The 22,581-nt window shown below is 39.8% G+C and overlaps 1 protein-coding gene and 1 long non-coding RNA gene across 2 annotated transcripts; both read left to right on the forward strand.

Moving 5' to 3' along the window:
- Positions 1-17,860, forward strand: LOC146460703 (DBH-like monooxygenase protein 1). Its single transcript, XM_085087627.1, has 14 exons — positions 1-340; positions 3,105-3,251; positions 4,993-5,166; positions 5,499-5,582; positions 6,744-6,929; positions 7,732-7,834; positions 10,779-10,948; positions 12,539-12,611; positions 14,070-14,155; positions 14,453-14,491; positions 15,157-15,216; positions 15,893-16,017; positions 17,183-17,309; positions 17,675-17,860. Exons 1-14 carry the CDS (start codon positions 62-64, stop codon positions 17,858-17,860), a joined length of 1,839 nt encoding a protein of 612 aa, XP_084943753.1. The 5' UTR covers positions 1-61.
- Positions 17,861-20,610: 2,750 nt separating this feature from the next.
- Positions 20,611-22,144, forward strand: LOC146460704 (uncharacterized). The gene is made up of 2 exons (XR_014857557.1): positions 20,611-20,922; positions 21,764-22,144. It is a non-coding gene; the product is annotated as an uncharacterized LOC146460704 (long non-coding RNA).
- Positions 22,145-22,581: the final 437 nt, after the last annotated feature.

Genomic DNA, 22,581 nt, shown 5'->3' on the forward strand with positions numbered 1-22,581 from the left:
ATAATTGTGATGTTTCGGTTCCCGGCGCTCATAGCACGCAAGCAGCCGAAAAGATTACATCATGTTTTCGTCCGCTGTCTGCTTTTTGATCCTTCATATTCTTGTCCTACAAGCATACGCCGTCGATCTTGCATTGCAACATTCTTTCTTTGCTCCTCTGGATGAAGATCAGAATGTAAAGCTGTACTGGAATGTTAGCTTTGCAAAAAAGCAAATTTTCTTCACAGTCGAGGCCAAAACAACCGGATGGATCGGGTTTGGTATCTCCAGCGGACAGGGAAAGATGAAAGGAGCAGATATTGTGATTGGCTGGGTGAAGGACGGTAAAGCTTACTTCAAGGTATCATTTCTATAAGTAAATTACAAAGTTTTGCTGTTGTAACGGAACGGATGACTACGGAGCTAATTTAATAACGTTTACGTTGTATCAGCATCCCAACACTTTTGAAATAGTTGCACGCGCGGAAGTATAGTACAAGAAAACTGATAGTTTTTTCTCGTGACAAGATTGTGTTTGCGCAATTCTCAGCTAGAATATTTCAGGGATCTTTACGAAGAAAACAAAGCTGTGTGAAGTGTCAGTTATGTAATAAAGCTCAAAGAAAAATCTAAACTTGTTTCAGCGTGGGAATTAATTATTGAAAGCCTTGGCAAAGCAACGAATCGTAGGTGAAAAATGTCTAAACAGTCAGATTTGGTTTTGTTCATTCTAATCAGTAATAGTCGCCCTTGATGATCTGAAACAAAAGTGCCTTTATAGCAAGAACAAAGTTCATATGACACCTGCTGGAATAGGGCTCTAACTTCAAATCAACTAATATGCATAAGGGACTGTTAAAACCAATAGCTTGGCTCGGATGAATAACATTTTAAATTTTTTAACGAGGTACTAGTAAGCAGCACACAGCAATGAAATCTTGTTTCAAATCAAAGTTTATTTTCCGACCGGTTTCGTCTGATAACTACAGACTTTATCGTGAATTTGGAACAATAATACATGGAAAACGTATTTATACATAACTTCTACAATACAAATCACGTTCCTGTAAGTGCGTTAACATCAAAATACCCACAAGAAATACGTTCAGGATATGACTAGAATCCTGCGTAGCGTGAACGTGATGCTTAATTTTTGAGCTCATGGATTTAACGTTCAAAACATGAACATGAACATCTGAAAACAATGTTTTTGAAACTCAGATGTCCGTCGAATTTTGTCAACTCAGCCAAAACAATGCTCTGACGTGTAGGTTACGCATAAGTGCAGAAGAAATATGACAACTATCTGGACCGCCTCATATATATTTATCAGAGAACTTCAATTGAATCTTAACACTCGGTCTGATTCAATCCATGCAAAACTTTTCACATAGCACAATTCTCTCCTAATCTTTATACTTTACCTAATTTTATTTTCACGGCATTTTTTTACACTTGATCTATAACGATATTCATAAATACTTGACCGCATTTGACACTGACATTTTTGAACTTGACCATGACGTCAACGCCAAAAAAACTTCACTTGAAAATATATGTCTCCCTTACTTACTCTATTTCGCGATTTTTCCAATTCGTGACTTGTACAATGAAGCCGAACTATCCTTGAACGAAATTGATGGAAACGGTGTTCAAGTTGAGACAAAGAATGAAAAATTTGCCGTCATGTGCACACGCTCTCCATAAAATATTTCACATTAGTTGGTTCACACTAGAGCTTGTAAGTATAATCTAAGTGCACTTGAAACCTACTTTGAGTGTGAAGGGGTAAAACCTACCAACTTGAACTTTACTTAGTGACCATGGAAACGTTCGTAGTTCAAAGAAGCCGACGTACGCCGCCAAGTATGGCCAACACCACACTTAAGAACGTACTTGACCAATAGGAAAAAGGAAACCAACTGAAAGCTACGTGCTGCGGTGCCACAAACAGATAAACATTTTGCCGTGAACTAAAATCAATCCAAAAAAAAAAAAAAAATGGATGGCTGGAGATACGCCTCGCACTTTGAGGACTCCGCGTACGAAATCACACAAAGCGTTGAACGTTGTGGACGAGGCCATGCCCAAACCCTGTGGCGATTTCTTTGCCGAAAACCACGTTGCTGAACCATTCTCTACAAATACAGAAAATGTCGCCTGTTCTTTTATGTTGTCGCCAAGTACTCGTAAATAATGAAGTACCTATGCATTTCCTGTAATGTTAAAACTCTCTGAGTTAAAATAAAGACAAAATTTTACATAAAACGTTTTTCAGTTGCGAAGGCTCCATAATTTCCCTGCGAGCAATCGCATTGCTGATTTTACCGCGAAAGATGATTGACAGCTTGTGCTTCAAGTGTATACTTTGTCACCAGGTATGAAGCCAAGTTTTCTAACGTGAGATTTGAGATTTTCAAGTGTACTTTAATCAAGTGCTTACTTGAAACTAACTTAGATTGTAGTGTGAAGCCAACAATTGTTGTCTTGCCCGAGAACGCCAAAGAAGTGTACCAAAATTTATAACGCACGTGCAGTGCCTTTGTTTTGCTCATTAAATCCTTTGGTTTTATGACATTCTCGTTGTCGTCGTAGTCGTATCTGCTCAACGTTGCTCGCTATTTGTTTCGCTAGTTTTTATTTTAACACCTACAAGGTGGAATTACATAGGCACGGTGTTCCCTTTTCCAAAAACCAAGTGCTGTAGCGTCATCGACCAATGAATGTCCCATGGCACCTATAGTAAGAACAAGTGAGACAGTTTGTTAAATGAATTTCCTTCGATCGTGTAAGTTATTTTAATAAACTAAGCTACTTTAGTTTGCTGCGATTTGTGTCAATTTTTCTGGAGTTTGATTCACAATCGATGCGACAAAAATGCTACTATATTTACACAGATATAATTCATTGATGCATGCGCACATTTGTTAAGAAAAGGTTTAAGGTGTACTGATATGATTTCAAATGGGCGTAAACAAACAACAAGCTGACTGATTTACAATGCAAAAAGTGAGATTCCAGGACTGATCTTCCAAGACTGATCGGGGATTTTTAACAGATCGCGTCACACGACCAGTCCATACCATAAATGTACCTTTTACATCTTTGTACTCGTTTCCTGATAGGATCGACATGCCGATGGTCGCGTGATGCCAAAGATAGATAACCAACAGGATTATGAGCTGATTTCACTGACGGAAGACAATGGTAAAACCACCATGAAGTTCAAAAGAACGTTTGACACCTGCGATCCACAAGACAACAAAATCGAGGTATGTAATTAGCGCATGGATTTGATAAGGCTGTAGTTAAACTGAGAGCTTGGAAACGGCAAAAAATCCAGCTGAGAACCCTGCAGTAACATGCACTTGCATTGGAGGGGGGGGGGGGAGGTATTGCACGAATATTGCGCGTAATGCTAATACGGTGGAACCTCGATTTAACGAAGTGCCAGGGGACTAGGGAAATTGGTTCGTTATATCGAGGTTTCGTTCCATACATTTTAAAAGACCGGGCTGGAAAATATCATTCGTTACACCGAGAACTTCGTTATAAACAGATTTGTTAAATTGAGGTTCTACTGTAACACGCCAGGAATTGTGCGTAGAGATCTCAAGTCATGCGATAGCACAGCCAAGCTTTAGTGACACACCAACTGGAGCATGCCCCTGGAGCACGGAATCCTAACTCAGATTTTGAAACTCAGTAGCAAGTACAAAAATTCCCAGCAAGATTTGTAAAAGGCAATTATCGGCGAAAGAACAAGTTTATCAGAACTGGTTGAGTCACTTGGCTAGGACATACTGGAACATAGGCGTTAGACATTTATTTTCTATAAGAGACTGTAGTGCGCGTTTACAAACGATTCCAGACTAACATTTTGGCTTCTTCTCTTTGTTTCGAGAGGGTCGAGTGCCTGGAATTTGCTTTCAAGGGGGGCGGTGGAAGTCGGGTCTCTCACTGGCTGACGTTCAAATAAGCAATCTTACAGGCAGATGAATACACGAAATATTCCACATAAAACTGAGTCATTGGATTGGCTTAAAGAACATGGGATAAAAGCCATTATACCAAGCGCGAAAAATAGCGGCCATTAAATCGTCTTCTCGTCTTTCTTGGAAACTAAAATAAACAAGATCTAGAGCAATATTTCTTGGTTATTTTTAACAAAACAGTTACTCACGCTTCTTGGAAATGGGAGGATAATAGCCAACTGGGGGCTTTCCAAAGCATCTTCGTTGAATAAATGTTAAATTGAATGGCTGTTGTAACGTATTTCCTGTGATTAGGAGAAACTCTTAAGGAGAGAAATGAACTAAGAACTAAGAGCATGTTAGCCTGCGAACACAGACCGATTTCCGGCTTTTTACGCAGGCTAAGAGCATGCCTGATGGTTTTCACAAGGGGCTTAATAAGCTCGAGAACAGCAGCACTTACAGCGCATGCCGATGTGATTTGAGTTCGACGCATTGAGCATGCGCAAGGCCAGAGATTTTCCTTTACCTCGTGCTTGTTTGTGCTTATATCGCAGTGATTCATAGTGTAAACAAAGGGTCAATTTAATAATACTTTTACAGTTACATTTTTTTTAACTGGCCCTTTCAGTTTTTTTTACCAACGAACACGTTCGAAAGTTATGTTGGATTTCAAAGGAAATCTACTCCTTGTTGGCAAAATCCTGACAAGACGCGAGCCGTACTATGGATGTGCACACAAGAACAGGTTTACCGCTCTGTTCAAATATAAATGGCGACAAATTTCCCTGTAAACCGGTTGCGGAGGCTAAACTCACTGTCATTAAATTGTTAAGCAGCAGTTTTTTGGTCTCATGTACATGTTACTTTTACAGCTAGTATTGTAATTTAGTTACAATTTTATTTATTTGTAAATTCTCTTTTCTTGTTCCCCCACCTCGATTAGCTAGCTACATGCGGGTGGAAGAATTTTTTTATAAAATTAACTGCTTGTGTTGTAATAATGTTTTGTTGTTGCTGTTGTTGTTGTTTCTTGCAGCAAGGAACAACCAAAGTAATCTACGCGTATTACCCTGACGATCCTTCGTCAGAAGATGCCATTCTACAGCACAGTCCTACCAACCGAGGACCAAGAAGCGTGTTACTATTGAGCAGCGCTAAGAAACCAGCTTTACCAGCTGATACCAAACAGTTCGACATCACACATAACAAGGTAATGTTTTAACACAATAAACAGCAAACAAGTAACAAACACACACAAGCTAGAACATATATATTTTTTATCTGGAAGGTAACAGAGCATGAAATCAAGAGGAATTGGAGAAAAAAAAGGAGTACCCACCCATCCCACCCCCATCATTTGACCTCCCCAGTGTTTTAAGATGACAGTTTCTTTACCTAACCAAATCACATTATACTCTTTCTGTAGTATGTTTGCAATCCTCTCGTTTTTCCAAACAATTACCTAAGGCAATAATAGATTATTTCGGGCTAACAAAATGTAATATTTAATTTTTTGAATATTTTTATTCATTATTATTTTAGACTACCATCCCAAAAGACTCAACCAGCTACCTGTGTGCAGTATTTGAAATACCTAAAGTCAATGAAACGCACCATATTGTGATGGTAAGATTACCTTCTTAATTACACCACCACCACCCCCCCCCCCCCTCCCCATGCTAATCCCGTGGGGTTCCCCTAACTCTCGTCTCCGGATCTTCATTACGGAGATTTGTGATCTTTTTGAATATTTAAAGCGCTCATTACGCGCACAAGGTCACCATGCTATCTTCCAGCCTCCTGTAAACTGAGTTTCGGCTTCGAACTCACAATTCATCATAGACTAATTCGAGCGCAAGACAAAAATAAATGACAGAGGAAGGATTTTTTTCCCTTCATTGAATGAAATGAGTACCGGTTACTGAGGGAGGGGTGGGTGAGGAGGAAGAGAAGGCACTGACACCAGCTCAAAGATTCACGTCAGATCGAACATAGTAAACCATTTTCACTGTCATTACGACCCCTCATTGCTTTTGCTGAATTAAGATATGGGGGGCGAGATTTTGCAAAGATAGAGGGTCGTAAGACAGAGAAAGGAAAGGTAGAACGCGTCGCTGAAGGGGATATGAGTGGGTGAAAAACATTCTGAAATCCTAGAACGGCGTAACGTGGCGAGAAGGAACAAAGATCAGAAATTGATTAGGCAGGTGAAGTCCTACGAGACACGGGTGGCATTGACTCTAAAACACCGAGGCATTACAAACATGCCAGCGTTGCGCGCAGCCTAGTTCCGTGGTTAGTTATAAGCTGAATTCTACACGCATTTTGATTGGTTCTTACTTATGATCTATTAGAGGAAAGACGCTTGGATGACGTCATCATTAACAATTTTTGCTTCTTTATTATATAAAACAAATAGATTCCATGTTGCCGTGCGTCTGTTCAGTAATAGTTCACAGAAGACGTCAAAATGTGGTAAGAACACTTTTTTGTTCTTACCACATCGTGACGTCATCTGTGATCTATTACTGAACGTCAACATGGAATCTATTTGTTAATTAGACAGTGAGAATACTAAAAAACATGATATCATTTCGCGATTTATTAATGGAAATAAATGTCAAAAGTTGATTTCTAACGCAAGATAAGAGAGTCACATTTTAGACCCTGTATACTTTTTACGTTTTACTTTTGTCTCCATCCAAACTTTAAAATCGTTACCATTATCATTATTATGCCAAAAAAGTTGGAATTGCGAAACTTTCTTCTCCGTCTGCTTACATTTAGTATGAGCCAGTTATCCAACCAGGCCACGAGGGAGTGGTCCATCACATCTTAGTGTACGAATGCAGTGATGATTTCCCAAAGCACCATTTGAACTACACCGGCCACTGTTATGGATCGAATATGCCTCCTCCGATCAAGGAGTGTGCTGGAACAACAAGCATTGCAGGGTGGGCAGTAGGCGGAGCAGTAAGTACAGTGAGCAGGGATGGCGTACCGGCTCGGGTTCGATTCCCGGACTCGGCGCCATATCTGGGTTGACTGTTGTTGATTCTAGTCATTTCGCCGAGTGCTCTTGTTTTCTCCTCTCCTAGAAAAAAATTTCCAAATTCCAATTCGATCTGGAGAGTGTCTCCCAATTAGTGGTCTACGCTTAATTCATTGACACACAAATAAAGCGATTTATTTATTCATTGATTTCTTTATTTGTTTATTCATTCATTCATTCATTCATTCATTCATTCATTCATTCATTCATCCATTTCTTCATTTATTTATTTATTTATTCATTTATTTATTTATTTATTTATTTATTTATTTATTTATTTATTTATTTATTTATTTTCTCCAACCTTGTAACTGAGCATCAGGAGAAAGGCTCGAGATAACGCGGAACCCGGTGTCAAAGTACAAACTTTTTGAAGCACATCCTGTAGTGTGTAGTGTAATGCTTGTACGTAACATGTACAAACTACATCATAGTGGTTTACCTGGACAATGGGGCTGAGAGTGCACATATGAGATTTAAAAACCCTGCTATTTTACAGGAAAATGTAGGATAGTTGCTTGGACCTCTGAGCTTTAGTTTAAAATATCAAGAGTAAAAACTGTTGGAAAAACCTCCAGGGGGGGGGGGGGGGAGATAATGCATGATGGCGCGGACTTAACGGGGTTTTCTAGACAGCAGAGGAGTAAATCTCTTATAGAGTAAGCTGACAATTCAGCTAACTATTCCTAATGGCATTCTTTACTTACTATATCGATTTTTTAGGCGTTCTATTTCCCTGAGCACGCTGGTTTTCCGATTGGTAAAGCTGACAGTCCAAAGGTCGTCATTCTGGAGATACATTACGATAATCCCATGAACAAGGAAGGTATGAGTAACACGTGATCATGTTATTATCATTCATTGTCATTCATTTTCAGAAGTTCCCATTCCTCCCCGGCAAACCCCCGCGGCGGGAATCGAAGCAAGCTTTTCAAATAGCCCGTGGTGAAGTAAACTGAAAAGAAGGTCATTTCTTCGTTTCTTGGTTTGCCTACATACTAATGAAAGTTAATTCAGGTCAAACCAATGGCCAGCTAACTGTTATCTCTCGGTGTTGTTGCTGACGTTATACAAAGATGTACCGACATTTGAAATTGTTGTTAAGGCCAGGCCGCTGAATTTATGACGAGTTAAAAAGTCCCATTTGTGTCCTTTTTGGTGTTCCCTTATATTTCTTATGCTACTAGTTGAGAAAATTTGTTTAAACATCATCTTTTCTCTTTTTGGGCAACTTTTTGGTTTAGTCAAGCAATGTTAAAATAGCATCTTGGCGGGTTTTTTTTTTTTTTCGTTGTTGTTGTTGTACTAATATTTCAGTGAGACGTTCTCTATGTTCACCAAAATGTTATAAGTAACAATAATATTAGGCCATTAGTACATCAGTTCTGGTGCCTGATTTTATTGCGACTGGCACACAACTCCACAAGAAAACAGATCGAAGGCGACTGTCTTGGTAGTCAATCCTCGGAGACCCAAGGGCAGCTAGTCGGGAGGAGCGAAAGTTCGTAATTCCCGTTCTTGTTGTGAACTTTCGCCCATGAAGATCCCTTCCTCCCGACTAGCTGCCCCTGGTCTCCGAGGATGTTGGCAGTCATAGGCCAGCGCAAGCGCTTAGCCCGGGTACTTGTCGTTCTTTTACCCAGCGCCTCGCGGCTCGCGCTCAAGTATGAAAGCCGAAAGCAAAATGGCGGACAACAACGATGGCTGTAGACTCTGTAGACTCTTCCTCTGAGTGTGGGGATTCCGAGGAAATAGGACCTGTCATGAGAGACTAGTTTTTGATCATGTTTGTTTATTCATGTATTGCGCATGTGCGTGAGTGGTTTCCCGGACCTCGTGGTTAGTTGAACGAAGTCGGAATGAAACGCGAAGATTGATGTATACTTAGGACTCGTCTAATTAAATGATGTCGTTCCTGTTTATCTGAGCGTTCATGTGTAGCATCAACTTGACAGGACCAATCGAGAAAACAACTTGCATTTATGTGGGAAACGTTTGAGGAAATTTTCAGCACCCTCTGGCTAAGCCTAACACCAAAATGAACTAAAAAAATCGTGCCCTTTGAAAGACACACAGGACTTATGAAGCTGTTGATAGGGAAGTATCCCAAGGAGTAAAATCCGTTAGTATGCGCACACGATCAACTATTATATATTGTCTTGAAAGAAATGTGACGTTAAGTTTTAAGCCTGGTGAATAAATGATAGAGGGATTTTTCAGTCGGTGACACAAGCATTCTTGGAAAAAGGAAACCCGAGTGCTCCTATCAGGAGTTGAACCTAAAACCTTCCGATTATTAGTTCGGATGCTCCACCACTGAGCTACAGGAGACTCGTGGGAGCTAAGGCCATTAAACTAGGTTCATGTGACAAACATCTTGCATACAGCTAGGATTTGAATGTCGATGACGGTCAGTATAAAATGCAGACTGCAGACTGGGTAAAATAAATGTATCCTGTATTTGACGAAGAAGCGGTTTTAGTCTCAGTCTGCATTTTATACCCGGTCTGCAGTCTGCAATCTGCAGTCCGCAGTCTGCATTTTATACTGACCGATGTCGATGAGTGGTTCATGTATATGCGAAAGAAATGCGATTTTTTGTTTTTTAAGTCTGGTGAATAAAAGCGTCTATCATTGCATATCAGCTGATTTTCTCAGTTTTCGATTTCGGGGAATTTAGTGACTTGAAGGAGGGGGGTGAAAAGGGGTATGTAAATCCGCCGATCCGCTAAAATTAATGGCTGAATCCGTTGATCCGCTCAAAAAAACAACTAAATCCGAAATCGCAAATTGTTTGCCGCGTTAGATGATACGCGAGATACAAAGCGACTTCAGTTGTTGGAGTTGCCTTGAGTGATATTGTGTTTTAGCGTTGAGGATGACTATCAACGAAATATGTATGTAACCAACGTCTGTATCGAAACAAAATCTTGCAGATACGAGAAAAAAGAGCAAACTTGAACTTCCTAACAGCCAAAATCCAAAATCCGGGCCCCAAAACTGGATAAAACCGCGATCCGCTGTGATCATAGGATCCGCAGATCCGTTAAAATTTCGCTCTGAATCCAGAATCCGGGCTAAAATATTTACCAAATCCGCCGATCCGTAGACCTATTCACTCCCCTCTTGAAGGGACCACAGGCCGTGGCCTTTGCGTGAGTGTTGTAATTTTTAGCGTCACGGAGAGCATTGCGTAACGGCGAAATCCAGGGGTATAGAGAGAACAATCAATGGAACTAAAACTCACCAAAATCGCGCCCAATCGCTCCAAAAACCACAAAGGAGAAAGGACAACAGACAAGGGAGTTTGAGGTACGGATATTTTTATTGAAAATTCGTTGGTTTTTTTTTAAATTGAAGCAGGAATCGTTTTTCCCATACAAATCCTTATAATTTCGCCGTTACGCAATACTCGCCGTGACGCTTAAATTACAACACTCACGCAAAGGTCACAACCTATATCTCTCATAGAGCTTGGGGCACCTGTGAAGACACTTGCAAAATAACCACCTTTTTCTCTTGACCACTCAATCACATGATTAATCACATGACGCTTTTGACGTTGCTAATCCCAGTGGGATAAGATTATAGGGCGTGTCACACATATCGGTGGCTTGGTGGTCAGACCATTTGACTCAGTGACAATCTGAAGGTCGTGGCTCCTTTTGATGTAAATGAATTTCAGCCATGCCCAGAGTCAATTTTTCCCGTTCACAATTTTTCTCCAAACACCCTTCCCTGGCAATATTTTTAAAGTGTTTCTATTTTAGGAATGATTGACAGTTCTGGACTCCGGTTTCATTACACAAAACAACTGAGAAAGTACGATGCTGGGATACTGACCGTCGGAGCAACTGTGTCTCGAACAGCCATGGTGATTCCGCCAAGACAGACAGACTGGGAAATCAATGGCTTCTGTAGCGCTGAATGCACCAGAGTGGTATGTACTGCATCAGCTTGTAACAAAATAAGCGCTTGCACACTGTGGTAACACCTAATAACTTGCTTGCAATTGTCTGATTATTGTGTGGTTTTTTTTTTTATTGTCTTGTCTGAATAACTGGCATGGGTGTGCAACGCTTAGCGCTTTCAACTGTACCGAGAGCCGACCAAAGCTTGAAGAGTCGGCCGAATGGATTTTGAACGCGTTTTGAAATTTTATTCCATCAGTGTGAACATGTGTGCATCTCTGAGAATTCGTTGCAAGCGAATAATGCAGGAAATCTTACAACTGCAATATCTGCAAGTAAAAAACCAAAAAGCTAGCTTGCCTAGTTTATTTAAAAACTGTTCTGTACTTCTCAGTTGTCCCATACTGTTTTGCACTTCACAGAAGTAACTGTCCCGTGCTTTTCAGAGATAATAATGACACTCTTTAAAAAAAACGTATAGCTTTTCAATTATGGGGTTACCACTAATTTTCTTTGTAGATTTCCAGTAACCCTTGCTAAGATCTGCTTTCCTCGTACAGTCGCAAACCACGCAAAAATAGCCTGTTCACTGGTTCCCAAGTGGGGTATAGGGCACAGAAAAATCGGCGAGCCGGACAAGAAGAGCTTTCTACGTGCCCATTGGCTGTGTTAGGTTCACAGGGTATTGTGAACTCATTCTCCTAGAACTCGTTAACTCCAACAGAGACGGCATTCGGAAAGCCAGAGAAGCATTTCTAATTTCCAAGGGCAAGACTCTTGAACCCTATGGAATGAACAGACGCGATGAAACTTAATCTGTCTACTGTGCACGTTTTAGCCTTCTTTATTTATCAACCAATCACATCTCAACTTTTCATTTGTATCGTCTTTAAATATTGTAACCGTTTATTTCCAATTTTTACTTAGCTTTTTGCCGCCCCTGAAGGTTAGTATTGTCTGACCGAAATATTGGGCAATAAAATTATTTTAGCTGTCCGATCATCCTTGCATTTAATTCTACGTTTTATTCAACATTGCTGATCCTGATCTACACAAAGATCCGGCTACACTTTGCTGCTGTTTATACAAGTGGTCCCTGCACTATTTAAGAGTTACCCTATTGTGGTTACACCCGCCATCTTATTACTGTGCGGTGGATTTCTTTTACATCTTTTACAGATCCTGCGTATACCTGCAGCATTTTCGTTGTGCGTTTCAGGCTTGCTTATTGTTTGATTTCTAAAGCCCCGTCTACACGAGCAATTTTTATGTGGCAACTGTATGTGACAATTTTTATTTGCCCGTGTAGATGACTCAACAAATATTTGTTGTTAATTTGCGTCAGTAATAATTTCGCACAGCGGAGATGACCAGGGATGCGCAAATGTGAGGGACTGTAGGGACTGGGTTCTATAGATGACGTTGAAAAAATTGTCACATCTCGTCTACACGGACAATTTTTTTATGTGGCAATTTTTATTTGCCACATAAAAACTAACACGCCAGCTTTTCAGCAAACGCAGTTGTCACATAAAAATTGATCATTGCCATATAAAAATTGCTCGTGTAGACGGGGCTTAACAGTATCTATTACTGACCTCTTTTTTTCTTGACAAAAGGGCCTCAAAGGATCCACGCTGCCCAAGGGAGGAATTAACGTATTTTCGCCGCTGTTACACACTCATCTAGCTGGTAAACATTAAATTTGAATGAACGTAAACTCGTTAACAAGCACTTCGGAATAAGGAATTTCTATGATGCTATAATTTGTTATGTGGCACAAAATCATCAAATTTACATGTAAGCCCTGCAACGCGGGACAGTAGACTTTTTGATACCTGAGAATTTCCTCCACATGACTCACATTTTTGTGACTTTCAGTTTAAAACTTATAGATACAATTCACAACTGCTGTGGTAAATAGATTACCAAATTCATCATCAATTATCAACTAAGAATCCTAAATATTGTGAATTACAGAAACCTGAATGGGTGGATTCACACTTATGACTCAAGTGCACTTGAAGCGCACTTGGGTTTCTGTCAAAAACAAGGGGTTCACACTAGGTACTTCAAGTGCACTTGCGACTTATCGGCAGCATCCGAGCGGAGAGGTTGATTTGAAGGTAAAGGTAAAAAGGTTGGTTTTCTGTCGGTGAACGAGTATTTCTTTGAGCAATCCACAACTTACCACTACAGTCAAAACGAAACGATTGCGTTGCATTCTCAACTGTTACTGGATTTGTTCGCAATAAAAGAAAAAATAAAAGAAAAATCTTGTTACTGATGTCTTCATAGCAAAGCGCATGCTACGTTTTCGAGTTATGAAAATTTAAGAAATACTAACATCAATTTGTAGTGTACCGAGTCGTCTCATCCTGCCGGGAATTTATTGTTCTAAAGAACGCTATGTTCACTGAATTTGGGTGCAGGTGTTTTAAAAACGCTTAACAAACAATTTGAATGAACATAAACTGGTTAACGAGCCATTAAATAACTAAAGGGAATTCAAAAATTAGAAACAAAAACCAAGAACATGGGTTTTTTTTAAATGACGTGCCATTTTATTTGTACGATAAAGCATTATTGGAGGGCTTTCTTTCTCCAACTGATAAGTTGCAGAGGCGCGCAGCACGTATCATTATGCGCCTGGGGAGCAACGAAAAAGCGCTAAATTTCTTAGGTTACGTAACTCTGAAGAAAAGGCGTGAAAGCCATGCACGCAATATATTTAAGAAATGTTTAAGCAATCGCTGTCCACAGTTCTTTATGCATTATTTTAATTATAACAGGGATGTATTGCCCAGAAGGACAAGGAGCAGTGATAAACTTAGACTCCCGTCTGTAAAATTAGAATGGACAAAAACGGCCTTTTTTATCATGGCTGTGTAATTTTTAATCAGAATTTTTAATCAGTGTTAGATTTTCAGTTTTTACTTTATATGACATTTTACACCTATTTTTATTTTACTTAATTATTATTATTTCCACTCAATTTAGTTTATTATATAGGGCCTCTATGGATATCAGTTTTTATCTTGTGCAAAAACTGAAGGAGTTTCTTATCTTATTTCTTTTGAAGCAGTCGCGAGTTTGGTTGCAGGTGTTTTAAAAACGTTTAACAAACAATCTTCTCCCTTCTGTTTTAAGGCAGAAAAACCTATATCCGTCACATCAGAGATGGAGTGGAGCTCCCTGAGATTGCAAGAGATGACCATTATGACTTCAACTTTCAGGTAAATTTGAACCTTTCGAAAAGGCTGCAATAACTTCTAACAATTATGACATTCCATAAGTCGTTTTCAAAGATATTGCTCGTAACCGGGACTACTCCAATCTGTGTTTAATCCCGCCTTCCTTAGAAACAAAAAACGTAACATAAATGGAGCATTTTAAGTTCCCCAACCCAAATAATAGGACCTTTACAGTCATGAATTAAACACGTCCTTTCTTTAATTTTCCATGTACTGTCCCTAAATAACAACGCAAAAATATACATATTTGGTATACATATATTTTCATTTTTTTAACAGGAATATCATATATTGAACGAAGAAGTCCACATTGCTCCGGTAAGACATATTAGTTACATTAAAACAAAGTATCGGCAAACTGCTCCCATGGGACCCCTCCTACACTTACCCTGCCCCCCCCCCCCCACCCCCTTTGAAATTTCCGATTTAATACGGTTCAATCCCCTACCGATTTTTACCGATATGGTACTTCTTTCAAATAAATATAACTGCTGTCCCTTTCTTATTCCCTGAAGACATAAGGCCGATGGCAGCAGAATACTCCCTCATAATTGGCTGCAAAGGGGATGTTTTCTTTATAACTTCTTCCAGAAATTTCTGTTCGTTGTAATCACCATTATTTCGACTCACTGTGCATACTGCAAGGGTAAAATTGGCTTCCCTTGGAGCAGCGCCTTCTCGATGGATCACTAAATAAATAGGAATTCCAGTGGTACATGAACAGTGTTTTTTTAGAAAAAGGAAAATCGAAAAAAAAATCCCAGAAACTCATCCCACATATGGCATCAACCCCATCTAACACTGGCAACATAGATGAGAGGCGAGGGCTTTCACCATTGCACCATCCCTCAGTACTCCCTCAAAACTCTGCTCCGTGCATCCCGTTCGCCTCACCCCTACCCCCGGGATAATAGGGAATGGCGTACCTTAGCACGTTGTATCCCAGAATGTGTCAAATATGGTTTTCCTTCATTTGTTTACAGGGTGACTCCTTGATTAATGTCTGCGTCTACGACACCAAAGATAGAAACTTACCCACAACTGTAAGTTACTCAAAAGCTTACAAACGACGACACAAACTGCTTATCAGACTGCTAGCTTTCAATGTCCTTAAACAAAACTGAAGTCACGATATACTAAGCCTTCTATTTGATTCTAACGTACAATCTTTAAATTGGATAGGTGTGCACAGTGGGACTGAGTTTTCTGCAGTCGTTTCCTGCGTTCCTCAATGAATTGCCTTCAGCTAAGTAATCTAATACAGTGCTTGAGAAAATCCTTCCGGCCACAGGAAACGACTGGGGAAAAATCCCAATTTTTTAAGATGCTTAATGCAACTGGGCGCCAAAGCCCATGCCTGTATCCGGGGCATACGATTCCGATATATTTGTGTTGCCAATCAGAGTCCTATAATAGCCTTACTAACTAACCATTACTGAGCTCTGCATAGTCTTTATAAGGACTGAAATTTAAAGTGAGATCGGTTGTTAACTTTCAGAGCAATTTATCAACCTATTAATCTGTGCCGGGGAGTATGCTTTGACATAGGCCTAGTATGGAAGGTGTACACTCTGAGAAATGGGGTTTAAAAAACACTCAGCCTATTCAAGTTTTCATTTACCAAATCTTTCCTTAATTTCGGACGTACTGCTGAGGAAACAGGCCTCAACCCACATTACCGTGAAAAAGTATACTTCTAATCTGCCTTCTCATTTTTAGGGAGGTCTTAGAACCTACGATGAGATGTGTTTGTCTTTTCTCACATATTACCCCAAAGTCAACTTTACATACTGCAGTTCAAGTGAATGGCCAGCAGTCCAAGACTGGGCGAAACATTATGTCAAGTATTTATCTTTATAATTTTTATCTTTATAGTTTAATAAACCCAGTGGTATGTACATGCTCTTTTCTGAATTCGAAAGTGGATAAGATTGAGTGTTGTGTCCGTAATAACGAGGTTAAAAGCCTGGTTTTCACTAGCGACGCAAGCATAAGAACGCTTATTTCACCGTGAAAACGGTGTCGACGCAAGCATAAGCACAAGGATCAAAATTTTCCTTTCCTATGCTTGTGCTTGCGTCGCGTTCGTTTTCACGTGACATAAAACTCTTATGCTTGTGCTTGTGTTTGCGTCTCTGTTGGAAACCAGGCTTTACTTTGTATGAAATTATACCTCGTCGTAGTCAACCCCGAGTAGTCAATGAGCGGCAGCAAAGGGTATAGGCCACATCAATGCGAACAAGGAAACGGTCCTTCAACATTTCTAAATTCCAATTCGATCTGGATTATTGTCAAGCACTTTATCGTGAACCTCTCAGGGCACGGGAGATTGCACAAGCACTCCCTGTGTTATTGATTCCTGACGCACTGAGCTGAGAGATGAGATTGCTCTAACACCAACTTAAGGCCTCCCTTGGCCAGCATTTTATTGCGTTTCATACCACAGGTAGCCCCAGCTCTAAATATGAGCGCTAGTTACGCAACGGTTGAAAAATATAAGGATTTGTATGGGAGAAAAACGGTTTATTTTAGAGGCTAGAAATATGAACAAATTTTTAAATAAAAATCACCCACCTTACTTCTCTTGTGTATTTCTTGCCTCCTATACGGTTTTTAGGGCGATTTAGCGCGATTCCAGTGAGTTTTAGTTCCATCGCTCTCTCTCTATATATAGGATTTGTATATAAACATACAAATCCTTATATTTTTCAACCGTTGCGTAATGAGCGCTCATATTTCGAGCTTGGGCTACCTGTGTTCATACACTCCGTGAGAAGTGAGGCAATTAAACTATTTGGAAACTGGCGGTAAATATAAAGCTTCAGGGGCCCATTTCCAACATCCTGACGATGGGTTGCAAACAACTATAACAAATGATGACCCTTTTGCTGCCGTCAAGTCGAATTATCTCGACTACCTTGAGGACCAATCGCCGTGATCACTTATAAGACCAGTTGATTTACATTTGCTTGTTCGTTAATTGTTTGTTTGTTATTGTGCTGGTTATAGAAATATTGACGAGACAAACAAACCCAGCTTCTGGACTGATTCAGTGAACAAAGGACTGAAGGATGCCTACCGCGAGACTGCTCAGGTCTATGTGCACTGTAGTGCCCGTGAGGGTAAACCATTACCGGTAATGTCATATTTTACATATTGATCCATATTCATTATCAACAGAAAACCAATCTCGTGTTGAGTGGTTACTGTACGGCCAAATCATAACCTTTAAGCCCCATGGATTTGCCTATAATAATTAGTCATTATATAAACTAAAGGGAATTAAAAGAAGGTCTTCTATATGTATAAACCATGAGCGACTCGACCTTCTCAGAGATGGTCAAACGAGAAGAGCACGCGAGGAGCGCGCGAGGAAATCGCTTTCTGTGTGGCGGGCAAGGATGGACTGGTCCTACTGTATCACTCATGCGCGACTTTCTAGAGATAAACAAAAATAGAAATGTACACACAAGGCAAAAATCCTCCTTCCATATCTTGCAGGGTCTTGCGTATAGACTTGAACCAAAGCCAATAATCAAGACACCTTACAAACCGGAATCCAGCTGCCAAGTGTTTGGTTCCATCAGGAGCTTATCACCTCCTGGTTCCATGGGTAACAGAGCTGTTCCTGAGTATTTGGCGTTACTTATCACACTCGTTATAAACTTCGTTGTTTTCATCGCCTGAGCACTTAATAAGTCCTCTGCCGCAGACCTTCCTCTACCCCAGCCTACGAAGTCAGGATTGCGGGCAGGATTTTAGAGGACAGTCGTCACTGATTCGTGTGCGCATGCTCAGAACGCACCAATGAGAAACCACAAGTGCGTTTTCGCTTCCTTGATTTAGACAGCTGGAATGTCTATAATCAGTATTACAAAAAAAAAAAATCTTAAGGACTGTTGTCAAATACTAGCAGGATTTATTCTCTTGTAGGGTGAGGTAGGGCGACTTTTGGGACAAGACTAAACGTTTTTAAATTTCGCTCATTTACGTTTAATAATTTAGTCTCAGCTAAATGTGAAGTTTCTGCAGTAAACGATGCATTAGTTTACACCAATTGACGATGTAAAATGAGCTGTTCAAAGCACATAATTCGGTTTATATCGTACAGTTGTCGAATAAAATACGAGGCATTGCGATTGACCTAAGTAAAAAATTAAAACAGTTTATCATCTCACATGCACGTTACTCTGTTTTATTAACCGTTCAAAGCACGTATTTCAGCGTACAGCTCAGCTTGTATCATCCTATTGTGCAGCAAAGTGTAATGTATTGTAAACTAGCCATGTTAAAAGTAAAGCAAGCCGATTACAACCATTAGCTTGCAAGTTGGTTTGTCTGGTCCTTTATCCATCTCCTCCCCCACAGGATATTCAGACGTGACTTGCCTGGCGCTGTAGTATGGTTTATACAGCTTTTTCGACAAAGGTTGTCCAAAAAAGCGTAAAAGCGTACGCGACAATGCCGAAAGGTAATCTGGGAAATACTCGATACATTTGAATAAAAGCTCAGAATCCATAATGCCTCGACCGTACAGCGAAGACGTGAGATGGCGGGAAATATGGATTCTGAGCTTTAATTAAAATTTATTGGGTATTTCCAAGACTACCTTTCGGCATTGTCGCGTACGCTTTTACGCTTTTTATGGACAACGTTTGTCGAAACAGCTGTATACGCTGTTCCAGAGCTGTTCGCTGTTCGCTGAACCACACAGATCTACAAACCCTCTTCACATCAATTCAGTAAGCTTCCCGTAAGCTTTCCGTGTCGGACAAATTTTTTATATATAGCTGGTGCTTGTGTCCGAATATTGAACGTCTGGTTCACAGATTTTTTTTCTCGAACTTGTCAACTGGGATCCTGAAATAAACGGAAACTGTTTGCATCACAGAAATTTCAAGCCATGTTTGACTCAACACGCATTTAACGCTCAAGCCTTGCTAGATGTCGCATTTTGAGCTGAGGTGGTTTAATGATCAGGCATGTTTATCATGCTGGATGAAAATGTTCATTTATTAAGCTGAGGCTGTTATGACATTAACTTAATTCAAAACTTTAGTTAAGAGGCCGGCGGTCAATAGGAATGAATAGAAATGACAAGGAAGGTTTTACCGAATTGGCTGAAAAGTTATGTAAACTCCCTGTATTCCATTTAGCTAAGCACCTTTTACGTGCATTCCTTTTCTCTCAACCAACCCAGCAGAACCTTTGAAGCGCTCGGCTGATAAATCAGAACCAAATTGAATAGCAGGTTAACTGCAAATTAAGCCTTTTATTGGCCATTCGGAGGTTGAGCAGGGGACTGGATCGAGTTGCAAATTTCATCCAATTTATAAACTGACACCACCACATGAAAGATCATGCGCGTTAAAAATATTTATTTGACCAAGGGGCTGTTTACATGGAGGGAGAAAGATCCTAGCACAAGGAAGATCCTAGAAAGCGGATCAACTTTTCGTTTGGTTTACATGCAGAAATTTCGGTCGGAGTGGTTACCAAGTGGAGAAGGAAAAGAAGAAAAATTGTCGGCCTTTAGCAGCTGAACGCTCGGCTGCCGCCATTTTGTTCTTTTTTGTCCCTAGTACTAGGATCTTCCGAGCGAAGGTAGTTTACATGAAGATAGAATCTTCCTAGTGCCAGGATCTTCCTATCCCTCAGCTAGGAAGTTCCTATCTCTATGAAGATCCTAGCGTTAGGGCCAAGTACAACTTTTTGCATATAAACTGAATAGAGAAAACATGTCGCGCTAGGTTGATCCGCCTTCTAGGATCTTCCTCCCTCCATGTAAACAGTCCCACAAGTCTGGTGCTGTTTAGTTGAACAACATCCTAGTTATGGATCTTGAAACATGGTTCAAATTAAATGCAAAAGTTTAATTTTTAAATGGCGTCCCCTAAACATACAAATTCTTAAAAATTTACTCATTTTTTACCCTTTGTATAATTTTATCATACACATAACTACTCTTTCGAAGAAACTGGGTTAAAACCACTTTGTTTGCTAATATTTAAGTATATCACAGACACAAGAAAATTGTTGAGAGATAATATAGTTTTGGGGACGCTTTCTCAAGATCGCAGACGTTTATATGGCCAAAAGCATTTTTTGTGTCCTGGGGCCCGTTTCTCGAAAGTCCCGGTAATTTCCGGGCCCGTTAACTTATCGGGCAACTTACCGGGAAACTTTACCGGGCCCGATAATGTGTTTCTCGAAGCACCCGTAAACTTTCCCGGTAATTTCCGGGCCCGGTAAAATAGAAGATCGTTACCAGGCTCTTGCGCGCGCTCCACGCTCGTTCGCAAGAGAAGGAGAACGGCTTGGGACTATGCGTAGTTCATTCGATTCATTCGATGGAAAAGCACGACAGGACTGTATTCATGATTATTGAAGGACAGTACAATAATCGCCAATTTTAACTTTGAGAGTTTCTTGTTGTGTCAAAGGAGAGCAACCAAAAGGGATCATTATTTTACATTATCATGTAATTTGCAAGAGATGATCGGTTGCCTTTGGTAGCTCGATTCGACGGTTTCGCTTTTCGCCATCCTACATGTATCTATCGTCTGTGAAGTATTTTTTGTATGATGATACTTCACATGGATATGCGAATTGGAGATGCCATGTTTACATTATTTTAGAACGCGCCAGTGTGGGAGGAAGGAAGGTGTATTGATCTGCTGGATTCCGATCTGCTTTTCTCTTTGATGGTCAGTTCGTGGTTGTGCAACAAACATTTGGTGGTGTTAAAGGTAAGCTTATGTACGCGCAGATAACCACAGCTATCCCTTTTATTGTTTATAAATCAAATATTGTATTTTCGGTTCTTGGTTGGTCAGTTTATTGAAATCCTACACATACATCAAACCGGAAATGACTAATTCTAATCACACTCTTAGAAATAAACCATGTCTGAATAATAATGGCTGAGCCAATTCCAATTTCTAGATTACAGATACTAGGTATGAAGCAATACTTAGTGATTTTACTCTACGTAGCGGAATTTTATTGGATTGCTATAGTCTTTATATGACTAAATTATACATGCTCAGTTGCTCAATCGCTAAAAAAAGTAGTCTCTGTCCCTGTGCCTGAACCCTACTGTGAAACTAATGAGTGGTTGTCATGTCTGGATTTAGATTAATGGTATTAATATTCAACTTTGATCATGATCATAATAATGTTACAAGTATGATTGTTATCTTATACAGGAAGTCAGTCTTGCAGCTGGTAACACTGCACTGCCACTGTTACTATTTACTGGTAATATATTTGCACTTGAATAACACTTGGCTGCCAAATTGCTCACATGAAAATACAAATTGTGATTTTTTTGTTCAAAAATCAAAATGATTCCAAAACCAGTCATGCATTACCTGGGAGAGGGGGAAAGGAGGATGCTAGTGATAGCAAATATCAGTGGGAGCATAATTGTGGTCAGTTTATGACTATTTTGCCATACTTCTGGCCAGCCAAGGTTAACCTGCTGTATTGGATTACAGTCATGACCTTTGGTGATGATCACTGAAATGATGTCTAGGACAACAACACTTCTAATAGTACTAATAATTTATTGATGATTTAACCTTTTAGGATAAAAAAAAAATGGACAGGCACAACACCAACTGGGGCAAACAAGGAAAAGGCCACCAATTTAGACACTTGCTCAAGCTCAGCTGGAAGTAATATATTCTAACCATACTCCTGAATAACTGATATTTTCAAAATAATCTGATCACCAGTACATTCTGTGTCAATATTCATTTTTAATTATTAGTGTCTATTAATAAAAAATGAACAAAAGCTAATGCTGTATTCAAGTGACTAATTAGATAATAGGTGCAGTTCTCAATTTTATGTTCCAGATTTAAGTATACAATGTAGCCTATCCACTGAGTGTCTCCAATATATTTTATGTAATTAGTTTATGCCCTTTAGGGGTAGATGCTAAATAAAAATAGTAATAACAATAAATTTTAGCTGCAAGTTTTTCAGGAATCAATATAAGCCGAAAAAACATTTACTAGTGAGTTAATGACATTGAGTTGGCAGAACTAGGGAACCCTATAGCATTTTGGAACCCTTCCCATAATGCTACTTATACATAGCTATTACGATATTGGTCAGGATATATCATCATCATCATCATTATCATTGATGAGGTTCTTAGCAGCCGTCCACATGCAGCATCTTTTTAATAGCTCCGAGGAGGTGCTGAACATGTGGAGATTAGAAAGTATAATTTATTGAATTCTAGGCAAAACAATTATTTTTCCTTTTGTACTTTGAAACAGTGACTGGGAAGGGGGGGGGGGGAGGGAGGGGGCTTGAGAGTGTATTACATTGTTCATGGCCCTTTTAGAGTGCATTATTTGCGGGAAATAGGAAAAATGCTGACAGTGTGTCAACCT

The sequence above is a fragment of the Pavona decussata genome, unplaced genomic scaffold (genome assembly GCF_977016875.1).
Source record: "Pavona decussata unplaced genomic scaffold, jaPavDecu1.1 SCAFFOLD_207, whole genome shotgun sequence".
In the NCBI taxonomy this organism is placed as follows: Eukaryota; Metazoa; Cnidaria; class Anthozoa; order Scleractinia; family Agariciidae; genus Pavona; species Pavona decussata.

Bases quoted from the DNA above. Each gene is read 5' to 3' on its own strand.
- LOC146460703 (XM_085087627.1), top strand. From the start codon at position 62: ATGTTTTCGTCCGCTGTCTGCTTTTTGATCCTTCATATTCTTGTCCTA. The intron at 5,167-5,498 runs GTAATGTTTTAA...TTATTATTTTAG, and splicing joins TCGACATCACACATAACAAG to ACTACCATCCCAAAAGACTC. The intron at 14,492-15,156 runs GTAAGACATATT...ATTTGTTTACAG, and splicing joins AAGAAGTCCACATTGCTCCG to GGTGACTCCTTGATTAATGT.